Here is a 25,233-nt window from a genome sequence, read left to right as displayed (position 1 = left end):
TTGAGAAAAGTGAATTTGTAGACAACCGTGTGATAATCTAGCATTAGTTTGTATTGGGCTTCCGTAAAGCAGTACGTCTGCCACCGGACCAGAGACAGAAGGGGGCGGGGGTGAACGACCCCCCAATCACCGCATAAACACTTGTACTACCCTCACAGGGATTACGAGAAGGATTTATTAGGGTGTAAAAGTTACTTAGTTCTGCTTTAAAGTGTGTGTTATCACTCGTTCATTCATCATTATGCTCTATAGTTTATTCGTAGTGTTCTGAGCAAAACGTTGTCGTCGGACAAAGGGGGTAGGCCACTTGGATTCAGAAATAAGAGAACGGGGGTACTTGAGCCTAAAACGTTGAAGAACAACTGCGTTGTATGACCAAATTTAAAAGTTCCACTGCCTTTATGATATTTTTCAACAGTTCACTTCTACAAATTTTAGCAAAACCCTAAAACCCTTGAACATGTCTTCTTCAAAGGCACAAAAAAGCGAATTAAAAGATTGAGTTGGGGATTGTTATTTGTCAAAAGTTGTTCATAAAAAAATGTATTATTATAATTCCATTTAACAATAAGACCCTAACATGTGGTCTGGAGCTGGAGGCCCCTTCTAATGAATAACTACATATTTTCTTTATGGACTGAATTAAAGTTTCAGCACGGGTCGTTCTCACTCAGCCATCAGGAGAGCATGTACACCCCTCCCCAGCAGATAAATAACCAAAGTCTGTACTTATCTGAGGCCGTCTGTTTTTCATGAGCCTTTGGAAAAGGAAATTGGATCCCCTCACCCAACCCTCACATCAGCCAAGAGACCTTTTTCCATGATAGTCTCTGAAGGAATTTCTTAGGGAAAACCGGTAGTTGGGATACCACTGACCTGAAGAACCTCTCTCGAGCCGTGTCTTATCAGAGTTCACCTGCGCTAAGTAACACCAGGGACAAATAAACAGGGATCGTAACCCAAATACTGTGTGTGAAGGCCTTGCAGCGCCTCAGCCAGGGTGGCCCCTAAAGAGGAAGGATATACATGCAGTTTGCATTAAATTACAGGAGGCAACATCTGCACGGGCTCACATCTCTGGAACACATTAGACACTCAGCGCCCCATTGCTCCATCACATGTAACCAGTAAATTTCAACAAACTATTGTACAACTCAAACAACAACTTAGAGATATAAATATCTTTGACGTATGGATTGATGATTGGGTGTTAAATCTAAAATTGCCAGCAGCTGTGCCATTATCCTTGGTTCCTTTCTGACAATGATTTACATGTAGAGCACAATCCCTTAGAATAAAACTAACCCGAGGTTTACAATGTTCCATACAGTGAGTTAGTCAGAGACCCTTAATCCCAGCCTTTGTACAAGAAATGGTTAAAAAACAGAATTCATGAAGTAAAATACTAATTACAACAAATTCAAGCATACTATATGGATTGACAATTTTCTTATTCTGAACATTAAACATACATATACTGGTACAATAAATCTGATGATGTGGATTTCACAGTGTCCGCCATTTCTATTTTTGAGTTATTACCTGTTACAACTACATTGTGTATCAATTTTGTTTTAATCACGTGATAACAATATACTGTATATTTTTTTTAATGCATTTTGGCAGTTAATACTGTGGCTTTGTTAATGTTTTCATCATGGGCAAAACAATAAGAATTATTTTTTTAGTGCGTTTGTTTCTTTTATGAAAGAAAAGTACACAAAAGAAAGAAATACAGAAAATCAAGGGGTTTATTAGCAACAGCACTGATATAATATCATGAATGATTTCAGATATTAAAGGTGTGGGGGGAGGAAGTTGTGAGTGGGGGACACATTGTATACCAATGTTTTACATATTTTTTTAAGCATATATACACTATGAAACAATGGTTTAAGTATCTGAAGGAGAAACCACCTTTGATGACTTCAGTGATTCCATTGTTTAGTAGATATTTGTAAGAGAAATTATAATATCAAACAACATACAGTATATGTGTCTTATGGACACTCAGCAACAGAACACTGTACAACCACTGTGTGGCCTGATGGCTGTGATGGTGATGTATTTACCATATCAGCAGATTAATGAATAATAATTGTCTTTTCCAATGTCTCAATCTTAGTCTTTTTTTAAAGCAAAACTAAGTCACTTTTACACCTTAACAAATCCTTCTTGTAGTCCCTGTGAGGGTAATACAAGTGTTTATGGGGTGATTGGGGGGTCTTTCATCTCTCCCTGCTGACGTGCTGCTTTACGGCGGCCCAATACAAACTATTTTTCAACAGTTCACTTCGACAAATTTTAGCAAAACCCTAAAAACCCTTGAACACGTCTTCTTCAAAGGCACAAAAAAGTGAATTAAAAGATTGAGTTGGGGATTGTTATTTGTCAAAAGTTGTTCATAAAAAAATTGTATTATTATTATTCCATTTAACAAAAACACCCTAACATGTGGTCTGGAGCTGGAGGCCCCTTCTAATGACTAACTACATATTTTCTTTATGGACTGAATTAAAGTTTCAGCACGGGTCGTTCTCACTCAGCTATCAGGAGAGCATGTACACCCCTCCCCAGCAGATAAATAACCAGATTATGTCGAGCCCCGTGGCTGCACACGGTTGTCTACAAATTCACTTTTCTCAAACTTATATCGTGGCGCAGCCAGCAAAAAAAAGGCAGAGAAGACCTTTGTCCGAGGAACGGAGCAACTCCATGCAGTGACAGCTCATTAAGCAACACACAGCAATGACAATCACACACACATTGTCGCCACGGCAACAGACACGCACACACACTTACAACCAAGTGCTCTATCAGGCAGCACACACACAAATATCCATCTATCTATCTATCTATCTATCTATCTATCTATCTATCTATCTATCTATCTTTCTATCTATCTATCTTTCTATCCATCCATCCATTTTCAGAGCCGCTTTGTCAGCATACAAACAAACATCACACACATTTCCACACTCCCTTCCGTATTACTCCCACATCATTCATTTATTTTACTTGTCTCTCTTCCTCATACTGTTCACATGGTCACATGGGACTATATGTGTGAAAGCACCCTTATTGTGACTGTTGTAATAGGATTTTTCAGTGATCAGTTGCTACCGTCTTAGGAGAGCAAAGGTGCGCATGTAGCTGTGGGGGTGGGGCAGACGGCGGGGTGTGTGGAGTTTTTACGACAGTGACATAACCGAAAAGGACCTTTAGGGGGAGCACTAAGCGCAAGTTACTTAGTTCTGCTTTAATCTTCTGATTAGATTAAAAAATTAAGACTGACAATCAAGGCCCAAATTAAAATACACTGGAAAAACAAGCTACAGATTACACTACTGTAATGCACTATATGTCAGTTTGATCCAATGTTCTATTAGGAGACTTCTACTCATCCAATAATGATGCAATATTTTAACAAACACATTCATGCGTAAAAGTGTCATTGCCCTCCTATCATCCCTCCACTTTTTTGCCTGTCAACTCAAAAATGTGTTTTATTTGATTTTATATTTTTGTGCTTTTTTGAATTGTCTAATTATTTCAAAAGGCTTGTAATGTACAGCAGCGATATGACATTTATAAATGTATTCTATGTTTTAGTCTAGTATTACTTTTTAATCTTCAAACTTTGGGTTGTCAACACGTTTATGGATACTTTGCCCCTTCTACGTGGAACAACCTACAACAGGATCTAAAGTTTCCCAGTTTTATTATTTTTGGTCATTCAGAACTTGAGTTTGTATGAATATATTTTAAATTATTAATGTACATTGTCCAATGTAAATGACACCTTTTCGTCTCAATGGGACTATAACTGTGTAAATAAAGGTTATAAATAAACAGACACAAGTTTGTGGACGATTTTAATTTTTCACTGCTACGCCCTGTGTTTTTAAGGCTGACATTGATTGATTAACTTGATTGACTTTCCTGCAGAGCTGAAGGTAGCAGTGTGATGATAACATTGAACCACATGAGCTGTAAACGGTGACATTTCTCCAGCAGTTACTTTGTTGAACGCATTCACATTTTCCTGAAAACAGTAAAATGTCTCATGAAGGATATAGTGGAATTTTTTGCATTTTTTCCAAGAAACCAGATGTGGAATACAAACTACAGATGCATTGGATTATTTCTTTGGCCTATTTTCTGTGTGAACGAATATTTCAATGCACAGTCTCCATCATCAAGCAAAGATACATAACAAATTAAAAAAAAAAACTATGCAGGAGACTCCAAAAATACATGAACCACACACATTTTATTGCCTTCGCTCTGACACAAATAGACACATTCTCCCAGATTGAATTAGATTACCCCCCTGTGTCTAGTCTGCATCTTTTTTGCTGTGCTAATATTATTGTCTGGACTTCATTGTGCATCTCTCTGGCATAGATTCTGAAGTTTCTCCACAGAAGTTCATAAGAGGTCTGCTCTGTTGCACTGAATTAACTCGAGAGTTGGCACACACGATGGGATAAATCATCTGTCTAGGCCGTGCAGTAACAAATCTATTGATGTGTCTGTGTGCAATGTGCCTGTGCGTTTAAATACAACTTGGCTCAACAAATGTTCAAAATCTTTAACAACAGACTTTAGTTTGAGGAAGAAAAACAGACTGAAGCTTTAATAATTAAAAAGACAGTCATTCCATTTACAGTCCACCCGCAGGGGAAGATGAAATGTTTCTTATATGATGAGATCCCGATGTGTGTGTGAAGAACAATCATCCCTAACAACAAAACAAAAGCAACATAAATGCTTTAAAAAAAAAATTAAAAAAAACCTGGAGACCTGAGTGATATCAAATAGCGGGCATTATTTCAAGTCCTCAACAGACCGTGAAATTGGACAATGGGCCATCAGTCCAAGCATGTTCTTTACCTACTTCTTCTGTTCTGGGTCACCGGACTCTGGAGCCTATTCCAGCTTACTCAGGACTAAGGCCAGGGTACACCCAGGGCAGGCGGCACGTCTGTCGTCATGTTGGGTTATTGGAGCCAAAGTAAGTTTATGTTTGCTCCACAGAGGAATGCATTGTGAAGGGTGGGTTTTATACCTCATTAATAAACAAATATCACCACGTGTTAAGCATCTGACTGGCCTCACCGGTTAAAAAATGCATTTGCTTGGATGTGTAAAGTGCTTTCTGGCAGTAGATGAGACAGGATAGGATGTGCAGGGGTTTTCCCATCATTGCTTTACTGGACAAGTTTACAGACATAAACAAAGACGGAGTTTGTTTTGAACAACACAAAAGGGGGGCCATACTTCATATAGAGACAATATCAACACCAGAGTGTTGAGTGGAGGAAACAAACTTGGCAGCTGTCATAGTACGAAGACTATTTTTTTTATTAATGCCTTTAATATAACCTTGCTTGCAAGATGAATTCTCCTGGTCTTCACAAACACCAAAATCCATCTTGTACTGTCCCCGCCTTTGTCTTTCAAAACCGAATCCAACTGATTCGAACCAATCATGAGTGTTGGGGTTTTGGGTGGAAAATCAGGGTGTGGCAAAGGCAGAAGCGCCAAAGCAAAATTGACGCATGCGCAGTTGCGGGGAGAGGAGCTAGCTGGGCTACCGCTATTAGCATAGCTTCGAATCAAAATAGAGAGATGTCGACGCAGGAGGATGGTTAACGTGCCCTTAACTCACATACATGTGTTGCAAAAATGGCAAAAGTCACTCAACGACATAATGACCGCAGCATTACTATCCCAAAAGAAAGTTTTCACCAGCGGAGCCTTGTTGTTGTTGTAGCAGCGTCTCTGCGGCGCATGCCGATGACGACATCATCATTTGTTACCGTGTGATTGGCTAAAACAAATCATGGTGGACATGCACTTTGCCCAATCAGCTTCAAGCATTCTGGTTCCGAAAGGATTTGCCAAACATAGACCCAGATCGATGTGGAGAACTCGACTTAGAGGGAGGGCTACACATCAATCGGGCTCTTGCCAGGTTACCTTTAATATCCATTTTAACAGATTTTTGTTTTGTAGCTACAACAAAACAACAAGTTTGAAGAATGGAAGAGGATTATTTTTTTAGCTAGATGTAACCACTCATTTTTCTTTCCTGAAAACAACACAATGTGGATTGTTGGGGTTTGTGGGCATTAACATTTTCTGTTTGGGTTTGTTGCATGTTCTTTGAGTGTTTAGGTTTGTTCTCAATTATTCGACAATTTTTGGGGAGGTGGCAAACTTTTCATTCAAGAGGCTGCATCAGTTTTCAAACTGGATGTTTGGGAGTCTGGGATTTATACAATTTCGCATTTTAGCCTCAATTAAATAATTGTGTGATTCATTAGTAAACTAAAGGATGACACAGATTGTTGTTGAATTATACGGAAAGTGATGGGATTATCGATTTAAGAATGATTGTGGCACAAACCCGTTCCTCTGTTCGAAGATGGCCCTTCCTGTTTTACAAAGATGGCTTCTTTCTCACCTCTCTAGAACCATCTGTCTTCTCTCACCAGGATCATACATTACATTTTGTTAGTGAGAACCATGAGAGATGTTGCTATTGTGTAGTCGGACGGGTTTTTAAGTCCTGTTTTAGTAATTGTTTAGTATTTAGCTGGTCATTTGTTCTGTTGGTTGTGTGTCTCCCTCCCTGTTCAGTCAGTATGTTTAAGTGAAAAATTAAGGAGTTCCTCTCCTTCCTGTTTCCACTCAGGTGTTCTGCATCACCTCATTACCATCCCTCACTACTTAAGGAGTGCCTGAACTCTGATAAAGTGCTGCTACTTTATGTTATTAAATGGATATTTAACCCCTTGTACACCTGTCTAAGATTCCTTGTGTCTGACAGCTTTCATTTTGCAGTGGTTTTGTTTAATGGACACTGTTGAGTTGAATTTTTAATTTTCTGTCTGGGCTGGTATGGTACTTGAAAATAGTTTTTTTTTTTTGTTGTTTGTTAGATGGATACTGTATTCGAACATTATTCCAATGACTACTAAAATCACAGCTGACAAATTACAACTTCCTGATGATAGTTCTTGATGAGATTATGTATTAACTAGGGATGATCTACACCTGCTGAACTATGACATTGTTTACTGCAACCTTTTTGTCACACTGACACCAGAAGTCTCAGTGTGACACAGAAAATGAGCTGCTCTTCTCAACTCTAGCCATGCTGAATAAAGAATATCCTCCCCTTTGCCTTAGATAATGCTTTTCTGACCTCTAGAAGGGATGTCCTGCTTAAAAATACAAAGAACAAAAGGAATTTCAAAAACGTACAAGAACAACGATTAACCAATAGGCAGAGGGATGAAAAAAAACAAAAAAACTTCTGATACACCCAAGACCTCTTCCAGCATTTTATCAAATCCAGCCTTTGTGGTTAGCATGGGTTCCTTTTCAAGCAATGGGGGCATACAAAGACACACGTAAGACGAAAACATTTTGTCTGCCAGTACAAACCTATTTAACTGTTTAAACAATCTTCAGTTCTTATGCTTTTCCTCTCCGTCTGGTTTATCTGACATATAACGTTTGGCTGAGCAGAGATCAATGGTGAGTGACATGAGAGAATAGAAGGGACAGAAGAAGGATAATTAATTCTCTTATCAGGAGAGTTTTAGGTTTCAGCTATTAGATTAGGGCTAAAGTACCAGTGCAATTATGAGCAGAAAAGCTGAAGCATATATACATGTTTACTTAGGGTAGGGTACACACTGAATGATCAGGGCTAAAATACAGAGACAGGAAATTACAGGCACGTACACATCCATTCATTTAATCACAGATGCAGTAACGGAATACTTTCAGAGCGAAAATAAAACCTAATATGAGTTTCCCTGATTATACATTCCTAACTCAAACATTTTGTCCTCTGCTGAAAGCAGAACAGTGACTCAAGAGAATGAGAAACAGTCACAGTGCGCTTCTTCTTTCAAGGTACTTTCAAACAATGATTCACTGTGAGGCCAAGCACATCAGTCTTTGGTTAAGTGTGACAGCATTTTGGACTGATGTGCCGTGACAGACATAAACAAACTAGATTCAGCTCTCCTGCACAGATGCGGAGAATGACATGTAAACACACAGGCTGACATTTGGCACAAACAAAGAATCCTACACTTGATCTTTAAAAGGTTTAGCAGATGAAACCTTTCTAAAGGGAACGACAAAAGGAATAATATTTAATTTCAAATATCTGGTGACTTTAACTAAAATTAAAAAAAAAAAAAACAGGGAGGAAAAATGCCTTTGGAAGTCAGGACTGTGAGTCTATCTCTTAAACATCTGTGCAAACTCAGCCAAGACGAAGCACACGCGCCTCATATTTTCCCCCAGCTTTCACTCCTCCCAGTGCAGCCAGACACCTGCTTAGGTAATCTACTGCAGTGACTCAGTCATGTGCTGCTCAAGGCAGTTTTAGATATCAACACTGAAGTTTATGATCATAACGAAACCAAAGCTCATAGTTTGTTAACAATCAAAACTTGCGATAGAGAAGAAACACTACTTTCTGAGATCAACACCACCACAGATTCACAGAATCACATTTCTAACTTGAAAGAATAGGTGCCAAGACTGTCATCATCTTGTCAACACCATAATGTGATACAGCTAATAATAAGTGAAAAAGCATACGCGACTGTAGCGCTGCAGTCACTTCCATCGCCCCTGATGTGTCGCTTGCACATAGTGGTGCTTTTTGGTCACTCCATCGCTTCATCGCTCCAGTGACGCGATCACCAGGGAACAATGTGTGTGTGCATGTGTGTGTGTGTGTGTTGAGCCGGTGACAGGGTAGAGAGAAAGAGACAGGGGGTTGATCACTTCTTTTCCTTCTCGCTCCACTTTTACAGTTTAAATGGTCAACTTACGGAGATATTAAAGGATGAGTTCACTCAGAATGTGTTATGATCAGTAGTTACTGTGGTTTTCAAGAAGTTAAAAATGTGAGCCGAAAAAACTCAAATGTGCCGAAAAGTTGCCAGATCGAAGCGAAGATTCGGGTGTTGCGTTCTTTTCAAGAATGTCTAGCTGCTCAAATAGCAGCAATAATTAGTCTGTTCATTTCTAGCTTGAAACCGTCATTAACTTAAACAGCTGTGTGGGAGTCAGCAAAAAAAGACACTTGGTAGGTATACTGCATCAGTTATAAGATGTTGTTGAAGCATTTTGGAAAAAGAATAATAATTCGGATGACTGCTGAAGTGAGTGAATAAAAAGTCAATAGAAAAAATTCAGCCTTGTAAAGATTTAGGGGGGAAATATAACACTTTAAGGAACTCTGATTTATTGTATGCAGACGTTTTGTCAAAGTTTTTGCCAAATCCGTATATCCAGTGTTCAAACAAGGACAAGCATCTCAACAATGCAGGAAGTTGGGAGAAGACAAATCTCAGTAGATGTTCAGGACTGATTAGGAATAACTCACATATATTATTCTGTAGCTAATAAAGGTTTATGCATATCAATGGAAGGAAGAACTAAAACATCTTGATGTGATGGTATGTGGCTTTCTCAACCCTGTCTGGGACTGTACGACAAGGGAGCAGTAAAGGTGGGATGACTACTACTCACCAGATTTCTTATTTGTGATTTTATATTCCTATTGAGTTGAAAAGGTCACACCCAGAGTTAGAGATGTCCTGATACAATTTTTTCATTTCCGATATGATACCAATTTTGATCCAATATCAGCATGAATCATACATACTTTTTTTTTCTCCCTCTTTTGTTTAATGAAATAATAATAATTACTTAATTTGTAGTATGAAATATTAGCAAAGGCTTGATCAAGTGATGTTACTCAAGCAGAGAACAATAGTCAGCAACAGTAGGTATGAGAAAAACTGAGCCATTTATTATTAACCAATTGTTTCCATAATTTCAACATAATGTCTACAGTATTCTACAATTGAATAAAATAAATAAAAATTTGAATCCAATGTCCGATATTCGTTTTCAGGCTAATATTGGACCGATATCCAATATCGGATCAGAACACCCCTACCCAGAGTAAGTGTATAAGTATGTCCAAAGTTAAAGTCAAATAAACGTACAGCTATTTTTTTTACACTAATATTACTGTCTATTGTATTGAATCATGAACTCAATGTATCGTCCCACCCCTAGGCAGCAGCACGTGAGAAAGTCTAGATCATAATCTATGGTTAGTTCTCTAAAAGTTTTAAAACAACCAATAGATTGAGTTCCTACAAACACTGTGTACATCTGGCCCTTACAAGAGTCGATGGTGTTTGGAAGCAAAGTGGGTCACTCTAAATATTACAATAGTTTAGATTCTCACCTGTTTATTAAGCACATTTTCATAAGTAAACAACTGCCCAATTTCTACGCTCTCTTAGTTCAGGGCACTTTATCCACATCCGCTTAAACTTTATGACTTTGCCACATCTTTCTTCAATTTTCCCTCAACAAACCCTTAATCCATCTGGTCAGACATATACACTAAAAACTAAATTTGTGCATCCCCATTAAAATTAACGGTCTACATCGATCGGGCATAATTTTACAATTCATGTAAAAATAACATTGCCCACGTTTTCTGCCAGAGCTTCCTTTCCTTTGAGCGGTTGTAATTGTTTTATACCGAGAACAGATGAGGGCTAAGAATGCATGCCAAAGTTTAATCCCATCAACAAAAACTCAACCAAACACATGGCTTATATTTTCCATATATAGAAATATACAGTAATCAACAAAGACGCCTGCAGCCAGCAGCAATTTTTATGTTATTGGCAGAGCAATTTGCCTTGAAGAAGACAAATGTAGTGATGCAATGTAGTTATTGTTGAAGTCAATGATACAAGCATTTCTATGCATATAAAATAATTCTGATATATTTAAGCCACAGTGGAAAATTAGACTTTTTTTGGTGTTAATAGCCTTGCTGGAGGATCAACAGTGAATGCCATTAGGGTGAGGAATAGGGATGTACTGTATGTTTCCTCAGACCTTTATGAGAACAGTTGAACTTGAAAGTGGAAATAAAAACAGTTTCAGTTCAGCCAGCAATAATTATTGTTTCTTAATGCATTAAAAGCAAACCAGTCATAGCATTTCTTTTAGCAATAACTGCACCAAAATAACTTATAAGTTTTGCAGGAAATTATCAGTAAATGATCTCATTTGGCCTGACTTGTTGTAGTTGGTATAAACACGGTTCATCGAGTGTGCCATGATGTAAACATCTGAAATGTCTGATTTTGTGCATTTGATGATGATTTTTCCCCCTTCTTCTATTGCTGTAATTATTTAGCCTTAGTGGCAAAGACTACTCAGGACTACACTTTGATTGTAATTTGGGTGGTGGTCTCTCACATTTGTCGTCTTCTCTTATAGCCTAGTGCAGCGATTCTCAACTTGTCAGTCGGGACCCAAAAGTGGGTCGCGGAACTGCACTGGGTGGGTCGGCTGATCCAAAATAAATAAATACTTAATGTCTCTCATGTTGGACTTGTATTTTATTTGACAGGCATGCTATGAAATGCATGTGCACAGGAAAATCAGTTTTTAAAAAACAGCAATTTTTAAAAAAACATTGGTTGGTTGAATTCTAAAAAAAAGTGTGTTGCGATTTAATGACTGTGGAAAAATGTGGGTCCCAGGGTGAGACCAGTTGAGAACCCGTGGCCTAGTGGATGTATGAAAAGAAACCTGTTGCAATGTTGAAAACTATTGGAGCAAAAAAAAGTAAAATATCTTGATCTACTTTTACATCCTACACATTTGTATCACCAAATTATAATCTATTGTGTAACAAATATGGCTATGATTCAATTTGGCTCTATCACTAAATAGGAAATCCTATTTACTTTAAAACAGTGATTTATAATAAATAATGAAATTATCTCATTTCAAATATCCACCAATGGAGAACCGTGCCAAATTAGCAACCACAAACTGCAATGGAGTCCTCATGTCCTTGTGACTTGGATGTAACAATTCAACAGCTGATACTGGTAAACTGAGCCGAGGCAACTGGAGTGAAAAGACATTTCGCTTTCCATCAAAGAGCGGTGAAACGTCTTCATTTCTATTTCAGACATCCATAATCGACATAACCTGGTTGGCTGAGAACCTCTACAGATATCTCAACAAACTGTTTCACTCAAGCACAATTCCCCAGCTAGACATAATCAAATTCTAATCTAAGACAGCAGTGGTTTGGTTAAACCTAATACCTACAATATTCATACAACTCCCAACTAAAATAATGATGAGAACCGATAAATTAGAAAATAAGCTCAATCAAATGTTTCGGTTTAGGAGAAAATGAAAATAATTGCGTATGAATTGATTGCATACAGATCACTTTCCCTCTGTCATTTCAAACAGAACATCTCACAACAATCCAACCAGTGTTAATCAAAAGGAGCTCTTTGGACAACAAGCCTTTCCACAGACACTGCCTATGGACCCTGCCAAACGCACAAAGTTTATATTGTTGACCTGGCCAATAAAATGTACCACTTACTATACGCACACATTAATGAAAGACAAATAAAGTGGCTGGCCCTTAAGCACTGGGACTTACGGCTTTACAAACTCAGATAGTTCCCTTTCACAATAGTAAATGAGATTCATTGAGAGCAAGATTCAAAATATGTTTTCAATTATATCCCAGCTTAACCAGACTGGGGAGGTTGTTGGCATTAATTTAAGCTTTCTTTTACTGTGCTCCAATCATAATAATTTCAAAGTAGAGGAATGCCTGCATTGTGGTTGCATAAGACACTCCTGTGAGTATATCCATGCACATTTATACCACAAAACATTGAATCAAAACATATTTTGTAAAAATCACACTAACGCCACAAAAAACTCCTAATCTTGACTAATAGGACAACATAAAACCATATGTTTGCCAAAAAAGTAAAGTTATGCTTATACTAGCTTTCCAAGTACATCAACAACAGTAGAAATTATAAACAAAGGTAAGAAACCCACCAGCATTTGTCTTATGGGTCAAAACTTCTTCTTTGTTTAATCTTTTAACACTCTGAGAGATGTAAACCAATAACCTATACATTTAAGCAGAGTCTCAATACAGCAGTCTTACCTCAAAGACCTCTTCATCCAGGATTCTGGTTCCAAAGACAGTTATTCCCTCTGTGCTGATGACAGCCTTGTCACTTCTAGCGAGGGGACGGATGACCTTCTTCTTACAGTCCACAATTATGGTAACACTCTTCTTTTCTACGCTGATTGCTACACGATGCCATCTGTGCAAGAAAGAAGAAGGTCATAGTTGGTACAAGAATGCCCTTTCAATCATTTATTCAACATCTGCTCCCAGACTTTGTTCTAGACGGGTTCTTTGCCAGTTCACACACTGCAAAAATTGCAGTGTCATGTCTTAAACTGAATGTCACCAGGCCTGTTCCTTGGTACAGGTATACTCTAGAATTGACCAAAGTCACCAAAATGAAATAGATTGGGGTACTAAAGTACAGAGGAAAGAAACAAGCTATTGTCATGGTACACTAAATCAAAGGAAATCTGAACGCTTTAATATATATATATATATATATATATATATATATATATATATATATACCGGTACATTACGCTTGCTTATAAACAATCATAATCAGATGCTTTGCTCTATGACCTTTTTTTATCATTTGCATTAATAAATGATGCTTCTTAAAGTTATTATACGTTGCATAGCTGCATGAACAGTTACATGATTACATCTACAATACATACAACTGCAGGTTGATCGCCACCATGCCACACCGCATTGATGCAGTAATTCGTGCAAACAGAAGCCCAACCAAGCATAGAAATAAACATACTTTTCAGAAGCATGACATTTCTTTTTAAAATATCCTTTTTTATGTAATATGAGATATTTCACTGTCTGTATCATGAGTGTAAATGGGTTTCACTTTCTGAAATGAACTTTTCCATAATATTCTAATTTTTTTCAGTGTGCCTGCCTGTAATACATCACAAATTAGTACGGTACATAAAATCCCACTGAGCATTTCAGTGTTGACAGGAATAAAAGTAATCTGCGGAAGCCAAGTTTGGCACAAAATGCTACAAGCTAATTATTTCTCATTGCAGCCTGACTTATTTGAGATGGTATAAAAGATTGTTCTTAAACAGGTTTGTCAGGTGTGTTATAACTTGTGAAAGGTCTAATTTTAAATAATTGGTCAAAAGATTGATTATTATTTTTACTTCTATTGCTGCAACTATTTAATCCACAGATGAGTCACTCCTAGCTATAGATTGCATGCCTAGATGTTACTATTACTTTGTATTGGCTTGGTACAATACTGACTGGTACGTTATTTCGCTAATAACAAACTGCTTTAATCACATGCTATTGGCTTAAGGAGGTGTCAAGGGAGGCAGATATTGAATCTGGTCTGGTTTCTTCCTGATAAATTAAGTTTCACTATATTCTTCTTAGATTCATCAACTTTCTACAAATACCTGCACCTCCTCACAGCTCAGTGTCTTCATATCAGTCTAATTATAGCTTTCTCTTGTCTTTGTTTTTTTTTGTTTTTTTTTGTTTTTTTACTGTAGACAGGCTGCTGCTAGCCTGCTATGCTAACCATCCATAAGCTCTATTTTACTGGGTAAAAAAAAACTAAAGTTGTTTTTTTCCGTTCTGCTCCAGAGTGCGATCAAACATGAACAAACCTAATCTGGATGTTTGGATCATTTATGCTAGTTACTGTATCATTCACAGAAATCAAGTGTAAACAGGTTCCCAGCTAAACGAGAAGTCAAAGGCTTGACTTTCACATACTTGTGACACAAACAGTTTCAGAAACAGCTTAATCTTGCCGTGCATGTGCAAAGCTTTCAAAATGAAGAGAGTTACTTAGGCTTCTAGCTAGGACAAAATTTATATCACAGACAATGAGGAATGGCCACCAATTGTAATGGGAAAAAAAGGCGAACAATAATCATCTACCAAAATCCCACATTGCAGTCAGTCACTTACTTGCCGTCAGCAAGGTTGATGGTTCGGAACAAAGGGTAGTCCTCTGGGGCCGGCTTGCCGTTCTGGTCCTCGTACAGGAAGACGGGTGCTCGGCCGACCTCCACACCCAGCTGTTGGAGGCCTTGCTGGTTGTACATGGAAAGCAGGAAGGACTGAAGACCAGCCTTAGGTTTGATGGTAAAGAGGATGGAGAAATCTTCTGGAAAAACGCCCCCTGGAAGTAAATTTGAAGGATCCAACCAACACATCGTCAGCAATGTAGAGGCAAACGGTATGTTTCAGTATCAACTCAACTCAACTCAACTTTATTTATACAGTGCGCTTAACAAAATATAAAGTCCATAGTAAGAAAAAGAACAAGCATTCAGTAATATTAACTTTCCTGAGATCGTTTTTTTCTTCTTTTTTCACTTTATTCTCTAATAGTACCATTGATTATCCAGTGTCTAGGCATGGACTTATATTGTTTATAGAGGATGCTGAAAGGCATCCAGGCTTATCCTGATAGGAATCATTATTAATGAAAATAAGATGTAACCATAGTTTACAAGAGCTGTAAACATAACAGCTCATTCAATAATATCGTTTAATGAAAAACAAAACCTGGATAAACAAAATATGCCAAAGACAGTGATGGTTTCATTAAGAAAACTACTGTGGAATCTACCGCCGACACAAACAATCATAGGACACATTTAGCAGGACACTAAAATCAGCTTTCAACAGCCTATTCTCTGTCACGGATCAAACCTTTAAAAAAAAAGATCAAAGAAAACTTAACACAACATTGGCTAACAAAACTTCAATAGATTACTGTAAATCAAATTCAATTGAATATTTTGAATCTAAGAAAACAAAACTGTGCAACGTTAGTTATTTTTTTTAAAAATAGTAATCTTATAATATTATTACATGTCACCATTTAAGTCCAGTAGTTAAAAACAGATATGTTTGTTTGGAAAAAAAAGTTCAAAACTATGGCTCATTGTGGCCCAAAAAAGTTTAAAATAAATAGAAAAAAGTTTGTTTTTACCCTGTTTTATACGTATTTGGCCATAGTAGAAAATAAAGGAAAGAAGAAGAACAAAGTAATACAGGTAAAAACTAAAATACATAGAATAATTTTAGTCCAGATACATTGTTTTGATCAGAAGCTTCTTGAAAACATAATTTGAAGCAGAAATGAACTTTCAGTAAAATAATCAAGTTTTTTTTTTTTTTTTCTTCAATGATCTGCTGGTAATAACACAACTGGTACTACTAATACAGTCAATCTCTCTTTATCTCAATGTAGAGGCAATGCAGTCACCAGCTATCAAGGTAACCATGTGTCTCAGTTTGTTTTATTCTAGCCATGTAGTTGTTATTGCTAAGCTAAGGTGGAAAACTATACAGTTTATACTTATTCTACACCCCTGGTTCTCAGACTGGAAGGCCGTGTGTGGTATAAAAGGGGGAAGGGTGAGTGAAAAACACCAGATGCCCATTACAACCCCTCCCACATCAGCCTACTTTTCCCACCTGGGTGGAAGCAATCATTTTAAAAGAGCATGTTCATAAACCTTACGCAATGAAAAAAATATACAACATTTAATTAGTTATAAACAAAATTATATTAATAAATGGAAGTTTTACTGGCATAATTGATAACTAGTTTTGTCAATTTTGTGGTTGCATGTGTGTAGTCAGCATAGGTAAAAAATGCACATTTAAAATAACCAATGGAAAACACTAACAGCAGTAGTAACTGAAACACGATGATCTCTGACAATCGTTTTATTGAAATGCTTATAAATAAAGGACACAAATAAAACTCTTCGTCTCTTCTCTTAAAGCCGAACTAAGTAACTTTTCCACCTTAATAAATCCTTCTCCCTGTGAGGGTAATACAAGTGTTGATGGGGTGATTGGGGGTCTTTCATCCCCCCTGCTGTCTCTGGCTAGGAAACAGCACTTGTGACTTTCCCTGCCTCCGACCCAGTGGCAAACCTACTGCTTTATGGCAGCCCAATACAAACTAATGCTAGATTATCACCAGCTGCACACGGTTGTCTACAAATTCCCTTTTCTCAAACTTATATCATGGCGGAGCTAGTAAAAAAAAGGCAGAGAAGACCTTTGTCAGAGGAGCAACTCCATGCAGTGACAGCTCAGCAGCAACACAGCAAACACACACACTGTCGTCACGGCAACAGGCACGCACACACACTCGCAACCCAGTGCTCCATCAGGCAGCACACACACAAATATCCACCCATCTATCCATCCATCCATTTTCAGAGCCGCTTTGTCAGCACACAAACAAACACATCACACACATTTCCACACTCCCTTCCATATTACTCCCACATCATTCATTTATTTTACTTGTCTCTCTTCCTCATACTGTTGACATGATCACATGGGACTATATGTGTGAAAGCACCCTTAGTGTCACTGTTGTATTAGGATTCTTCAGTGATCGGTTGCCCCACCCCACAGCATGTAGCTGTGGGGTGGGGCAGGCGGTGGGGGGTGCAGAGTTTTTACGACAATGACATAACCAAAAGGGACCATTAGGGGGCGCGCTAAGCGCTAATTACTTATTTCTGCTTTAATACTTCCTACAATAACCCCTACTCTGCTATTGGGATAGAAATCACCTTGCAATAGCCAAGCATTAGTCAGTATTCTTGGCCAAATGAACAACACTGTTTTGCAATATAATTTGTTTTGATTTATTTTATGATGTTATTTTTTTGCAAACACTTTAATCTTCTTAAACTAACCTGCCTGTGGTAGCTGTATCCCTAAAGTTAATACACAATAAATGGAGAAGGTGGTTCCGAGTATGAAAGGGTGAGTAATGTGACACACTTTTTCAACTTTTAGTTACAGTTATTTCATAATTATGATTAAAAAAAAACGTAAAAAGGGTTTGAACTTTGAAATTTACATTTGGATACCTTAGTCGGGATGACTAGACTTGAAAATGTTTCGCCTCTCACCCAGGTGGCTTCTACAGCACCATTTAAAGTCCAGTCGCATCAACTACGTTACCAGAATAAACATGACCTGCATGACTGAGAACCCTCACAGACAACTTGATTTAATGTGAAAGATTCAGAATTTCACACTAAATTAAAAAGGCCTCTCTTGAATATACCTTCAGAAAAATCCATAATTATCTCAGTAAAAAGCTGAAATGTGAGCTGTGTTAGTTACTTTTGTGCAAATATGCAGTTGTCAGAGTTTAGGAATGTGTGGTGAGGAGTAGGTGAATTTACCTGGGAAGAGCTGTCTGGTCGGAGCACTGAGCTGCACTGTTTTTCCTACTCGATATGCTATGTCAGGTTTGGATCCTCTCCGGACCGTGCAGAAGCCCGGTGTTTTCCGTACGCCATCAGGGGAACTCTGGAAGTCTAGAAGCTTCAGTACATCAACTGGTTCAGCTGTTGAAGTAATAAATAAAAAAAGAAAGAAAGAAGAATCCATTTTTAGTGACACATCAGCAAAATAATCCAACACTCCATCTATAAAGAAAGGAGTCAAAATCAAAGGGATAAAGGACTTTTCAAGACACTTCTTAGCTGTATATTCTTCACTAAGTTCATGAATGAACGTTTCTATCCTTTCTGTCTTGAAGAATGATGAAAATGACTTAGACAATGACTCATCACAAAAAAAAAAAACAATTAGAAAATATACTGAACTGTATCCAACCTGTATGAGATCTTATTGATATTTTTACATATTTAATGTACATAATTCATATCCAGGGGAAAATGATTGACCCCTCTCTTCAGGGAATACAGATGGAAAATAGGTTTTATGCTAAAGTCTGGTAAAAACAAATATGTGTTTATAACTTCATGTATTTGTATGCTGTCCTAATGAATAAATTAAATGAAATGTGCAAAATAATTCTATATATGTAATAAAGACATATAATTGAATCTTTATTTGTTTCCATTTTCTTTTAGGGTGGGAGAGTTTTCGAAATAAAGATTTTCAACATTAAAAATGTGTTGTGTTTTTTCCTTTTTATTGCAAATTTTATATTTTGATAGCACTTTGAGATGACTTTTGTTGTAATTAGCGCTATATAAATAAAGTTGAATTGAAAATTCAAATTTAAACTGAAAATATGTGCCGCAGAAACAGTATATTAAAGACTAATATGAGCCTCCCTTCTTTAGAATAGCACTGAAATAAAATTCCATTTGAATAAGCAATAAAAAATAAGCTGTTAGCATACTTTCAGGCTGTTTAACTCTGGACATAGCTCATTAGCAACAAGCAAGTGCTGACGTTGGCAACTCGTGTGAGAGATTGTCATGAATTCCAACGTTCTTTTAAGGACTTTTAAAAGTTAAAAAAAAATGCTATAACAAGAAATAAAATGTTAGAAAACACCCTTAAAACTTAGAGACATATTAACAAAAACGTCTTACAAATGAATAATGTATCTATACATTTCTCATTTCTGAACAGATTGTTCTTCTGTTCTATTGTAATGAATAGTGTTAAAAATGTGTATTGTTGTCAGTCCCATCCTGATTCTAACATTTAGTTTGAATACATAATACATGTTGTCATAGTGTAGGTATTGAATAATACTGGAGAGCAGGTAGGGTAAATAAATTATAAGAAACAGGCTAATTTGTGAAAAAATTAAGAAAGTTCTTATGACATTACTTGGCTGTAAAGTGTTCATTTATCCATGTTACCAGCCTCTTGCAGTACAACGTGAAACAGCTCAGAAGTTACCAGGAAATCCAATTGGTCCAGGCATTTAAATGATAAATCAGCATTTAAACCCCCTGCCTGTTCAGTGGCTGCAAGCCAAATCTGTCAGTTCAACTAGTTGTTCATTTATAAGCTTTCCTTGGCAAAGAAGCAGTAATAACGTCGAGACGTGGTTCCCCCCCACCAACCCCTCACATGCTGCCGTTTCCTCCTCAGCCAACAAAGTCACGTCATCTACAAGACGATAAAACTCAAAGCTGCTGATCGTAGGATCTTTGGGGAAAAGGGAAAGGGGGTCACTTTACAAGCACTTTTAACATGACTAAGCTTATTTCTATCAATAGGCCAACAACTCAACTTCACAGTAAGTCATAAACACCATTCTTTCATCATCATCTCTCTGTCAACAGCCCAAGATTACAGCTTTGATTCTCACTTTTTAAACTATTTTCTTTTTATATTCTGACCTTCAGTCTCCGCCATCTGTTATAACAGAATATTAATCTAACTGTGATTATGGGATGTTTACAACAGCCAAAGATGTCCGATAATAAAGGGTGTGTTAAAACATGGGAATGACCCCTTTTAGCCATCAAACCAAAACCTAATCCACATGTGTGGGAAGTGAGAGTATAAGGATCATTAAGACTCTACTGGGATCTCATGTTGTGCCAAGGCCAGAGATATTCTGGATTTGAGCTAATCTCAGAACTTTAGTCCCAGTTGAATGTGCTTGGTACAATTTAAACAGGAGGCAAGGGAGCATTCTGACTCTCAGTCAAAGTTGAAGAATAGCAACTCTGCTTTTGAGTTCCTACAAGAGAGATTAAATGTCATCCATCTCCCTGCCAAGGATGCATGATTACCTGATGTTTTATCCTTGCCATGTGAGGTTAGGGATATGCATTTATTCGTGAACAGAAACCTTTGCTTAGTTGAATATAATACTCTACTAAAAGCTACTTAAAGGAATTAAACCTGGTATTTAACTTTGGTTTTAAGGGTTTTTTTTTTCTTTTTTTTATTACAACCAAGTAACATAAGGAAAGCATTTCAAAGTCACATATTTACTTGATAACTATGTTCTGATATATATAAAAAAAATTAAGTAATATTTCATTGTAACACAAATTTCATGCAACTGAAAGTCACCTGCTGAAGTTGTTAAAGTAACAAAACCCAATAAAACAGTGTCTAGTGGACATCACACTGCTCACATGTCTTGTCAGTGAGTCAAAGGCTTTCTGTGTGCTCTTCAAAGACTCAGCAGTGATAAACAAAGTCTGAACCTCTGGTAAAAAAAAAAAAATCCCACGGGAGAAAAAGAGAGCGTTGTGGAAAGGCAGATAAAAGGCTTAACGAAGAATCCCATTTATCCAAAAAAGGAAGTAGACTCATGTGTTTGATAACAGCAACAAATATACAGCGGGAATTCTCTCCAAAGGGGTCAACATTTAAAATGAGATTTTCAGTTTCCTTCATACACTCACTTAACAAACTTATTCCAATCCTCACTGAAGTATCTCTCTATCAAAGCAAGGAATCTCTGTCTGTCTGTGTGTGTGTGTGTGTGTGTGTGTGTGTGTGTGTGTGTATGTTCCTCAAATGTATCTACAGATCAGCATCAGACTGACCTGAGAGTTTCAACATGGCTGCTGCTTGTTTCAAGGGTGTGCCACGTCTCATTTGTTTGAACTGCAATGATACTGTTAATAAATTATTTAATAAAGGCTTTAGAGTCCTACCTCTACACTGATGATGTCATCAGTCCTCCCTCTACAGTGATGTCATCAGTCCTACCTCTACAGTGACAATGTCATCAGTCCTACCTCCTACAGTGATGATGTCATCAGTCCTGACTCTACAGTGATGATGTCATCAGTCCTACCTCTACAGTGACAATGTCATCAGTCCTACCTCTACAGTGACAATGTCATCAGTCCTACCTCCTACAGTGATGATGTCATCAGTCCTGACTCTACAGTGATGATGTCATCAGTCCTACCTCTACAGTGACAATGTCATCAGTCCTACCTCCTACAGTGATGATGTCATCAGTCCTGACTCTACAGTGATGATGTCATCAGTCCTACCTCTACAGTGACAATGTCATCAGTCCTACCTCCTACAGTGATGATGTCATCAGTCCTACCTCTACAGTGATGATGTCATCAGTCCTACCTCCCACCTCCAAGCTACAGATGTCTTCCTACGGGCACTGTACTAGTTTAATAAAAGCCTCAAATGTGTTTCTGTGTTTCCAATAACACAAAGGTAGCATACAATATCAACATTTACATGGAACTTTTCATGGTAATGTTCCAATGTTACATTTATTTTCATTTTACTTTTCCATTTTTGTCTCCATATGGTGCATGAAAACAGGAAGTGCTGATGGGGCAGTTCCTGTTCCCTTCAAGTAACCAGGAGGGGTTTTGCTGGGTGGAGCTATGAGCCCACATGCTGAAACCATTACGGCACTGGCACCACTTATTGCTTATTGTATCCCCCCAACCCCACCCCCACCCCAAAACTAAAACATTCAAGAGATTGAAGTGAGAAGGCCCCATCCTCATAGCTATGTCTCCTGTGACCACAAAAAGAATAGCTGGAGAGCTGATTGGGGATTGGATCAGGAGTTCTAGTTCATGGGTCGAGTCCATCATAAATGAAATGGCTGGAGTCAAGAAACTTAAGAAAAAGAAAACCTAGAAATGTGTTATTATTATTATTATTATTATTATTTTTTAAATCAATCAGATAAGAAGAAAAAAAAGATTTTCCTCACAAATAAAGAGAAATATCTTTCGATAAAATACAGCAGTTTCAGCGTTTTCAGTATAAGTAAATAGTCTCCTGCTCTTTTGAATATCGTCTTAAGTACAGAGCTACTGGTTCTTACAAAAATAAAATAAAAAATACAAAGCATGCACTAAAGGTTTCTTTGTGAGTTTCAGAATGCCTTGCTGCATACCTCAAGGCCTCATATATTCCAGATGTGCTGAATTTGCCAGAAACACCCCACTGCAGCCCCCTCCCTCCCACACCCACATCAGCTCCGTCCTTCCTTCCAGAACCGTTGTCTCACAGAAGCCTTCGACTAAAAACAGGGCAATATCCCAAACCCATTAAAAATCCCAGTGAAATTTTTCAAGTTTTTATTTTCCAGAAGAGAAGCTTGAAGGAAACCTAGCCAAAAACACATTCTACCAACACATGAAAAAAAAAAAAAAAACTCCCACGTCTTAAGCTTAAAGAAATAAAATGCTTTCTAATGATAAGCGTGTAAAAACCACATGAGAGAGATGACAGCGCTCTCCTGTTAAAGGAACCAAAGCAGTTTCAGACTTTCCACAGGCTAGTCTGAGGGGTAATTTGTCAGTCTCTCTGATTTTTAATGATATATCCTCCTGTCTGCTCTCTTGGTCTTGTGATATACTATCTGTCATGTTAACAAGCTACCAAAAAAAACTTCTTGGAGCTGTTATTTCCCCTGGAGCGGCAATGGCATGTAGCGACACACACGAAAAATCATCAAAGCTGTTTCACCAACAGAATGAGAGCGCATCTATTGGTTGAAATACCAATCTCTTCACATCTCGTAACTTATCCAAACCAAGCTGTTTGATGCTTAGGTTGAAACTTGTAATTGGCCGCTGTTCCACTGTCCTACTTGACGTCTCTGTGGCCAAGCAGTAGCATCCTGGAATGCCTCGTTGGTCGTTTTGTACCACTGCCATCAACTGAGAGTTGGAAGCTCAAGCATCAATTAAAGCGCACTAGAGAGCCTGTAAATGTGTTTTAGCACATCATGCAATTATGGTTTGTTCAAATATCTGTCAAGGGAAAGAAAGATGGGTCATGGGCAAAGGCTGCCAGTCCTGAATATCTTCTATTGCATTTTTATTCAGCTTTTTTTTTTTGCCATTTCTACTAAACTATTTCATCATGCATCAGTCCTTGTAATTTATGACCAAATATTATCCAATGTGACCCATATATGAGTTCTAGAAAGAGGAGGGGGAAATTAAAAAAAAGCTTGTCTTCTTTCAGATTTTTCCTACTACGCCCTTTCTTGGACTCGGTGTGAGCCTGAATAATGTGGAAAGATGGTAATCTTTCAAGCCCAAAAAACTATCTCACCCCCACTCTTTCATTCCACAGTCTCCTGCCCAGTAAATATACACTCCATCACAAAATATCAATCTTGAATGCACACTTTGCTACTGTTATAACTTTGCTGACAGATATGAGGCATCCCATTTTTTTAAACATCAATTATTAGAAAATTGAGTGTTTGCTGCTGTTACGTTGACATTTTGTAATTATAACATGAAGGTGTGTAAAAACTATCCCAAATATCTTAATAAACTTCTTTTATTTTTCCATTCCTAAGCAAAACTTCTGCCATTAATGTGGCCATGACCTCTTGCTCTGACTTTGTATAACTAATAAAAGGCTACTTTACATTGACTTTAGGGGAAATTCAATGTAACTGTGGTCATTACCCCACTTAAAATAAATAAATACATACATACATAAAAGAAAGAAAAAATATGAAGATCACCCAAGCAGATAGATACAAGCCCAACCCAACACAATACAGTATTATGAATTATTACTTTATATCACATTCAGTAACCATGAAATGCTCAATAAGCTTTTAGATAGTGATTAAGAGTATAGTGAGGCAATAAAGTGTAATTGACAGCGATTGGCTTTGACTGTAGTAAATGTTATGGCAGTGCCACCTACGGGCTGTCTGGAAGTCCTGGATACTGGGCAGCCTATTTGATAACTTTACAAAGTTGGGTACCAGTATATACAGCCTCTTACCTGCTCTGACAGCTTGAAGGGTTAACATTAACGTGAGCACAGCGGTAAGAGGTGAATTCCAAAGCCAATTTTTCGTTTTCCACCTGGTGGTCCACCTTTGCACCTCCATGATCAAAGCAGCGCCCACAGCTGATCAGAAAACCGGGCGCGTTTAAATCAAATAAAAGTGGGTCCAAATTTCCACAGTCCAAGATAGAGAGAAAGAGAGAGAGAGAGAAAGAGAGAGAGAAAAAGTGCTTCAAACTAATGCCCCATGTGTTTATCTATAATAATCCTTTCTTGCGGGGCCCTTCAGATGGTGCTCCCCCCTTAAGCCCAGCTCACACAGTGATGGTGAAGGGCTCACATGTAAAAAAAGAAGCGCTCCACTGCCTGAGAGCTGCGCACCGAGCGACCGGAGGAGAGTGACACCACATCAGCCTCTGTTCATCAAATCACCAGCCGGGGAAATCATCCCAGGGCCCGCCCCCCTGAGCTTGGAAACAACTATTATCAGCTGCGTGTCACGACAGTGGAGCTATGGAGATAGATTTGTGTCTTTATTATTCAATAATCATAAAAATAAAAATAATAAGAATAAGAATAAGACAGCACTTTTCAATTAAAAATAAAAATTAAATCACTTAAATCAAAAAAACTTTACTTTAATCAAAACTTAATATTTTCAATCAAAGAAAAAAAAA

General features: G+C 37.7%; 1 protein-coding gene across 1 annotated transcript in view; it reads right to left on the bottom strand.

The window, feature by feature from the left end:
* Positions 1 to 24,956, bottom strand: part of col11a1b (collagen, type XI, alpha 1b) — a 105,253-nt gene extending 80,297 nt beyond the window's left edge. The window contains exons 1-4 of the mRNA XM_028472063.1: positions 24,551 to 24,956; positions 18,253 to 18,417; positions 14,987 to 15,200; positions 13,079 to 13,241 (exon numbers count right to left, since the gene is read on the bottom strand). Of these exons, the coding sequence (XP_028327864.1) occupies positions 13,079 to 13,241; positions 14,987 to 15,200; positions 18,253 to 18,417; positions 24,551 to 24,659 (651 nt within the window). The 5' untranslated portion in view covers positions 24,660 to 24,956. The remainder of the gene's footprint in view (positions 1 to 13,078; positions 13,242 to 14,986; positions 15,201 to 18,252; positions 18,418 to 24,550) is intronic.
* Positions 24,957 to 25,233: the final 277 nt, after the last annotated feature.

The sequence above is a fragment of the Gouania willdenowi genome, chromosome 17, assembly GCF_900634775.1.
Source record: "Gouania willdenowi chromosome 17, fGouWil2.1, whole genome shotgun sequence".
Taxonomy (NCBI): Eukaryota; Metazoa; Chordata; class Actinopteri; order Blenniiformes; family Gobiesocidae; genus Gouania; species Gouania willdenowi.
This window is presented reverse-complemented; position numbering and strand designations above follow the sequence as displayed.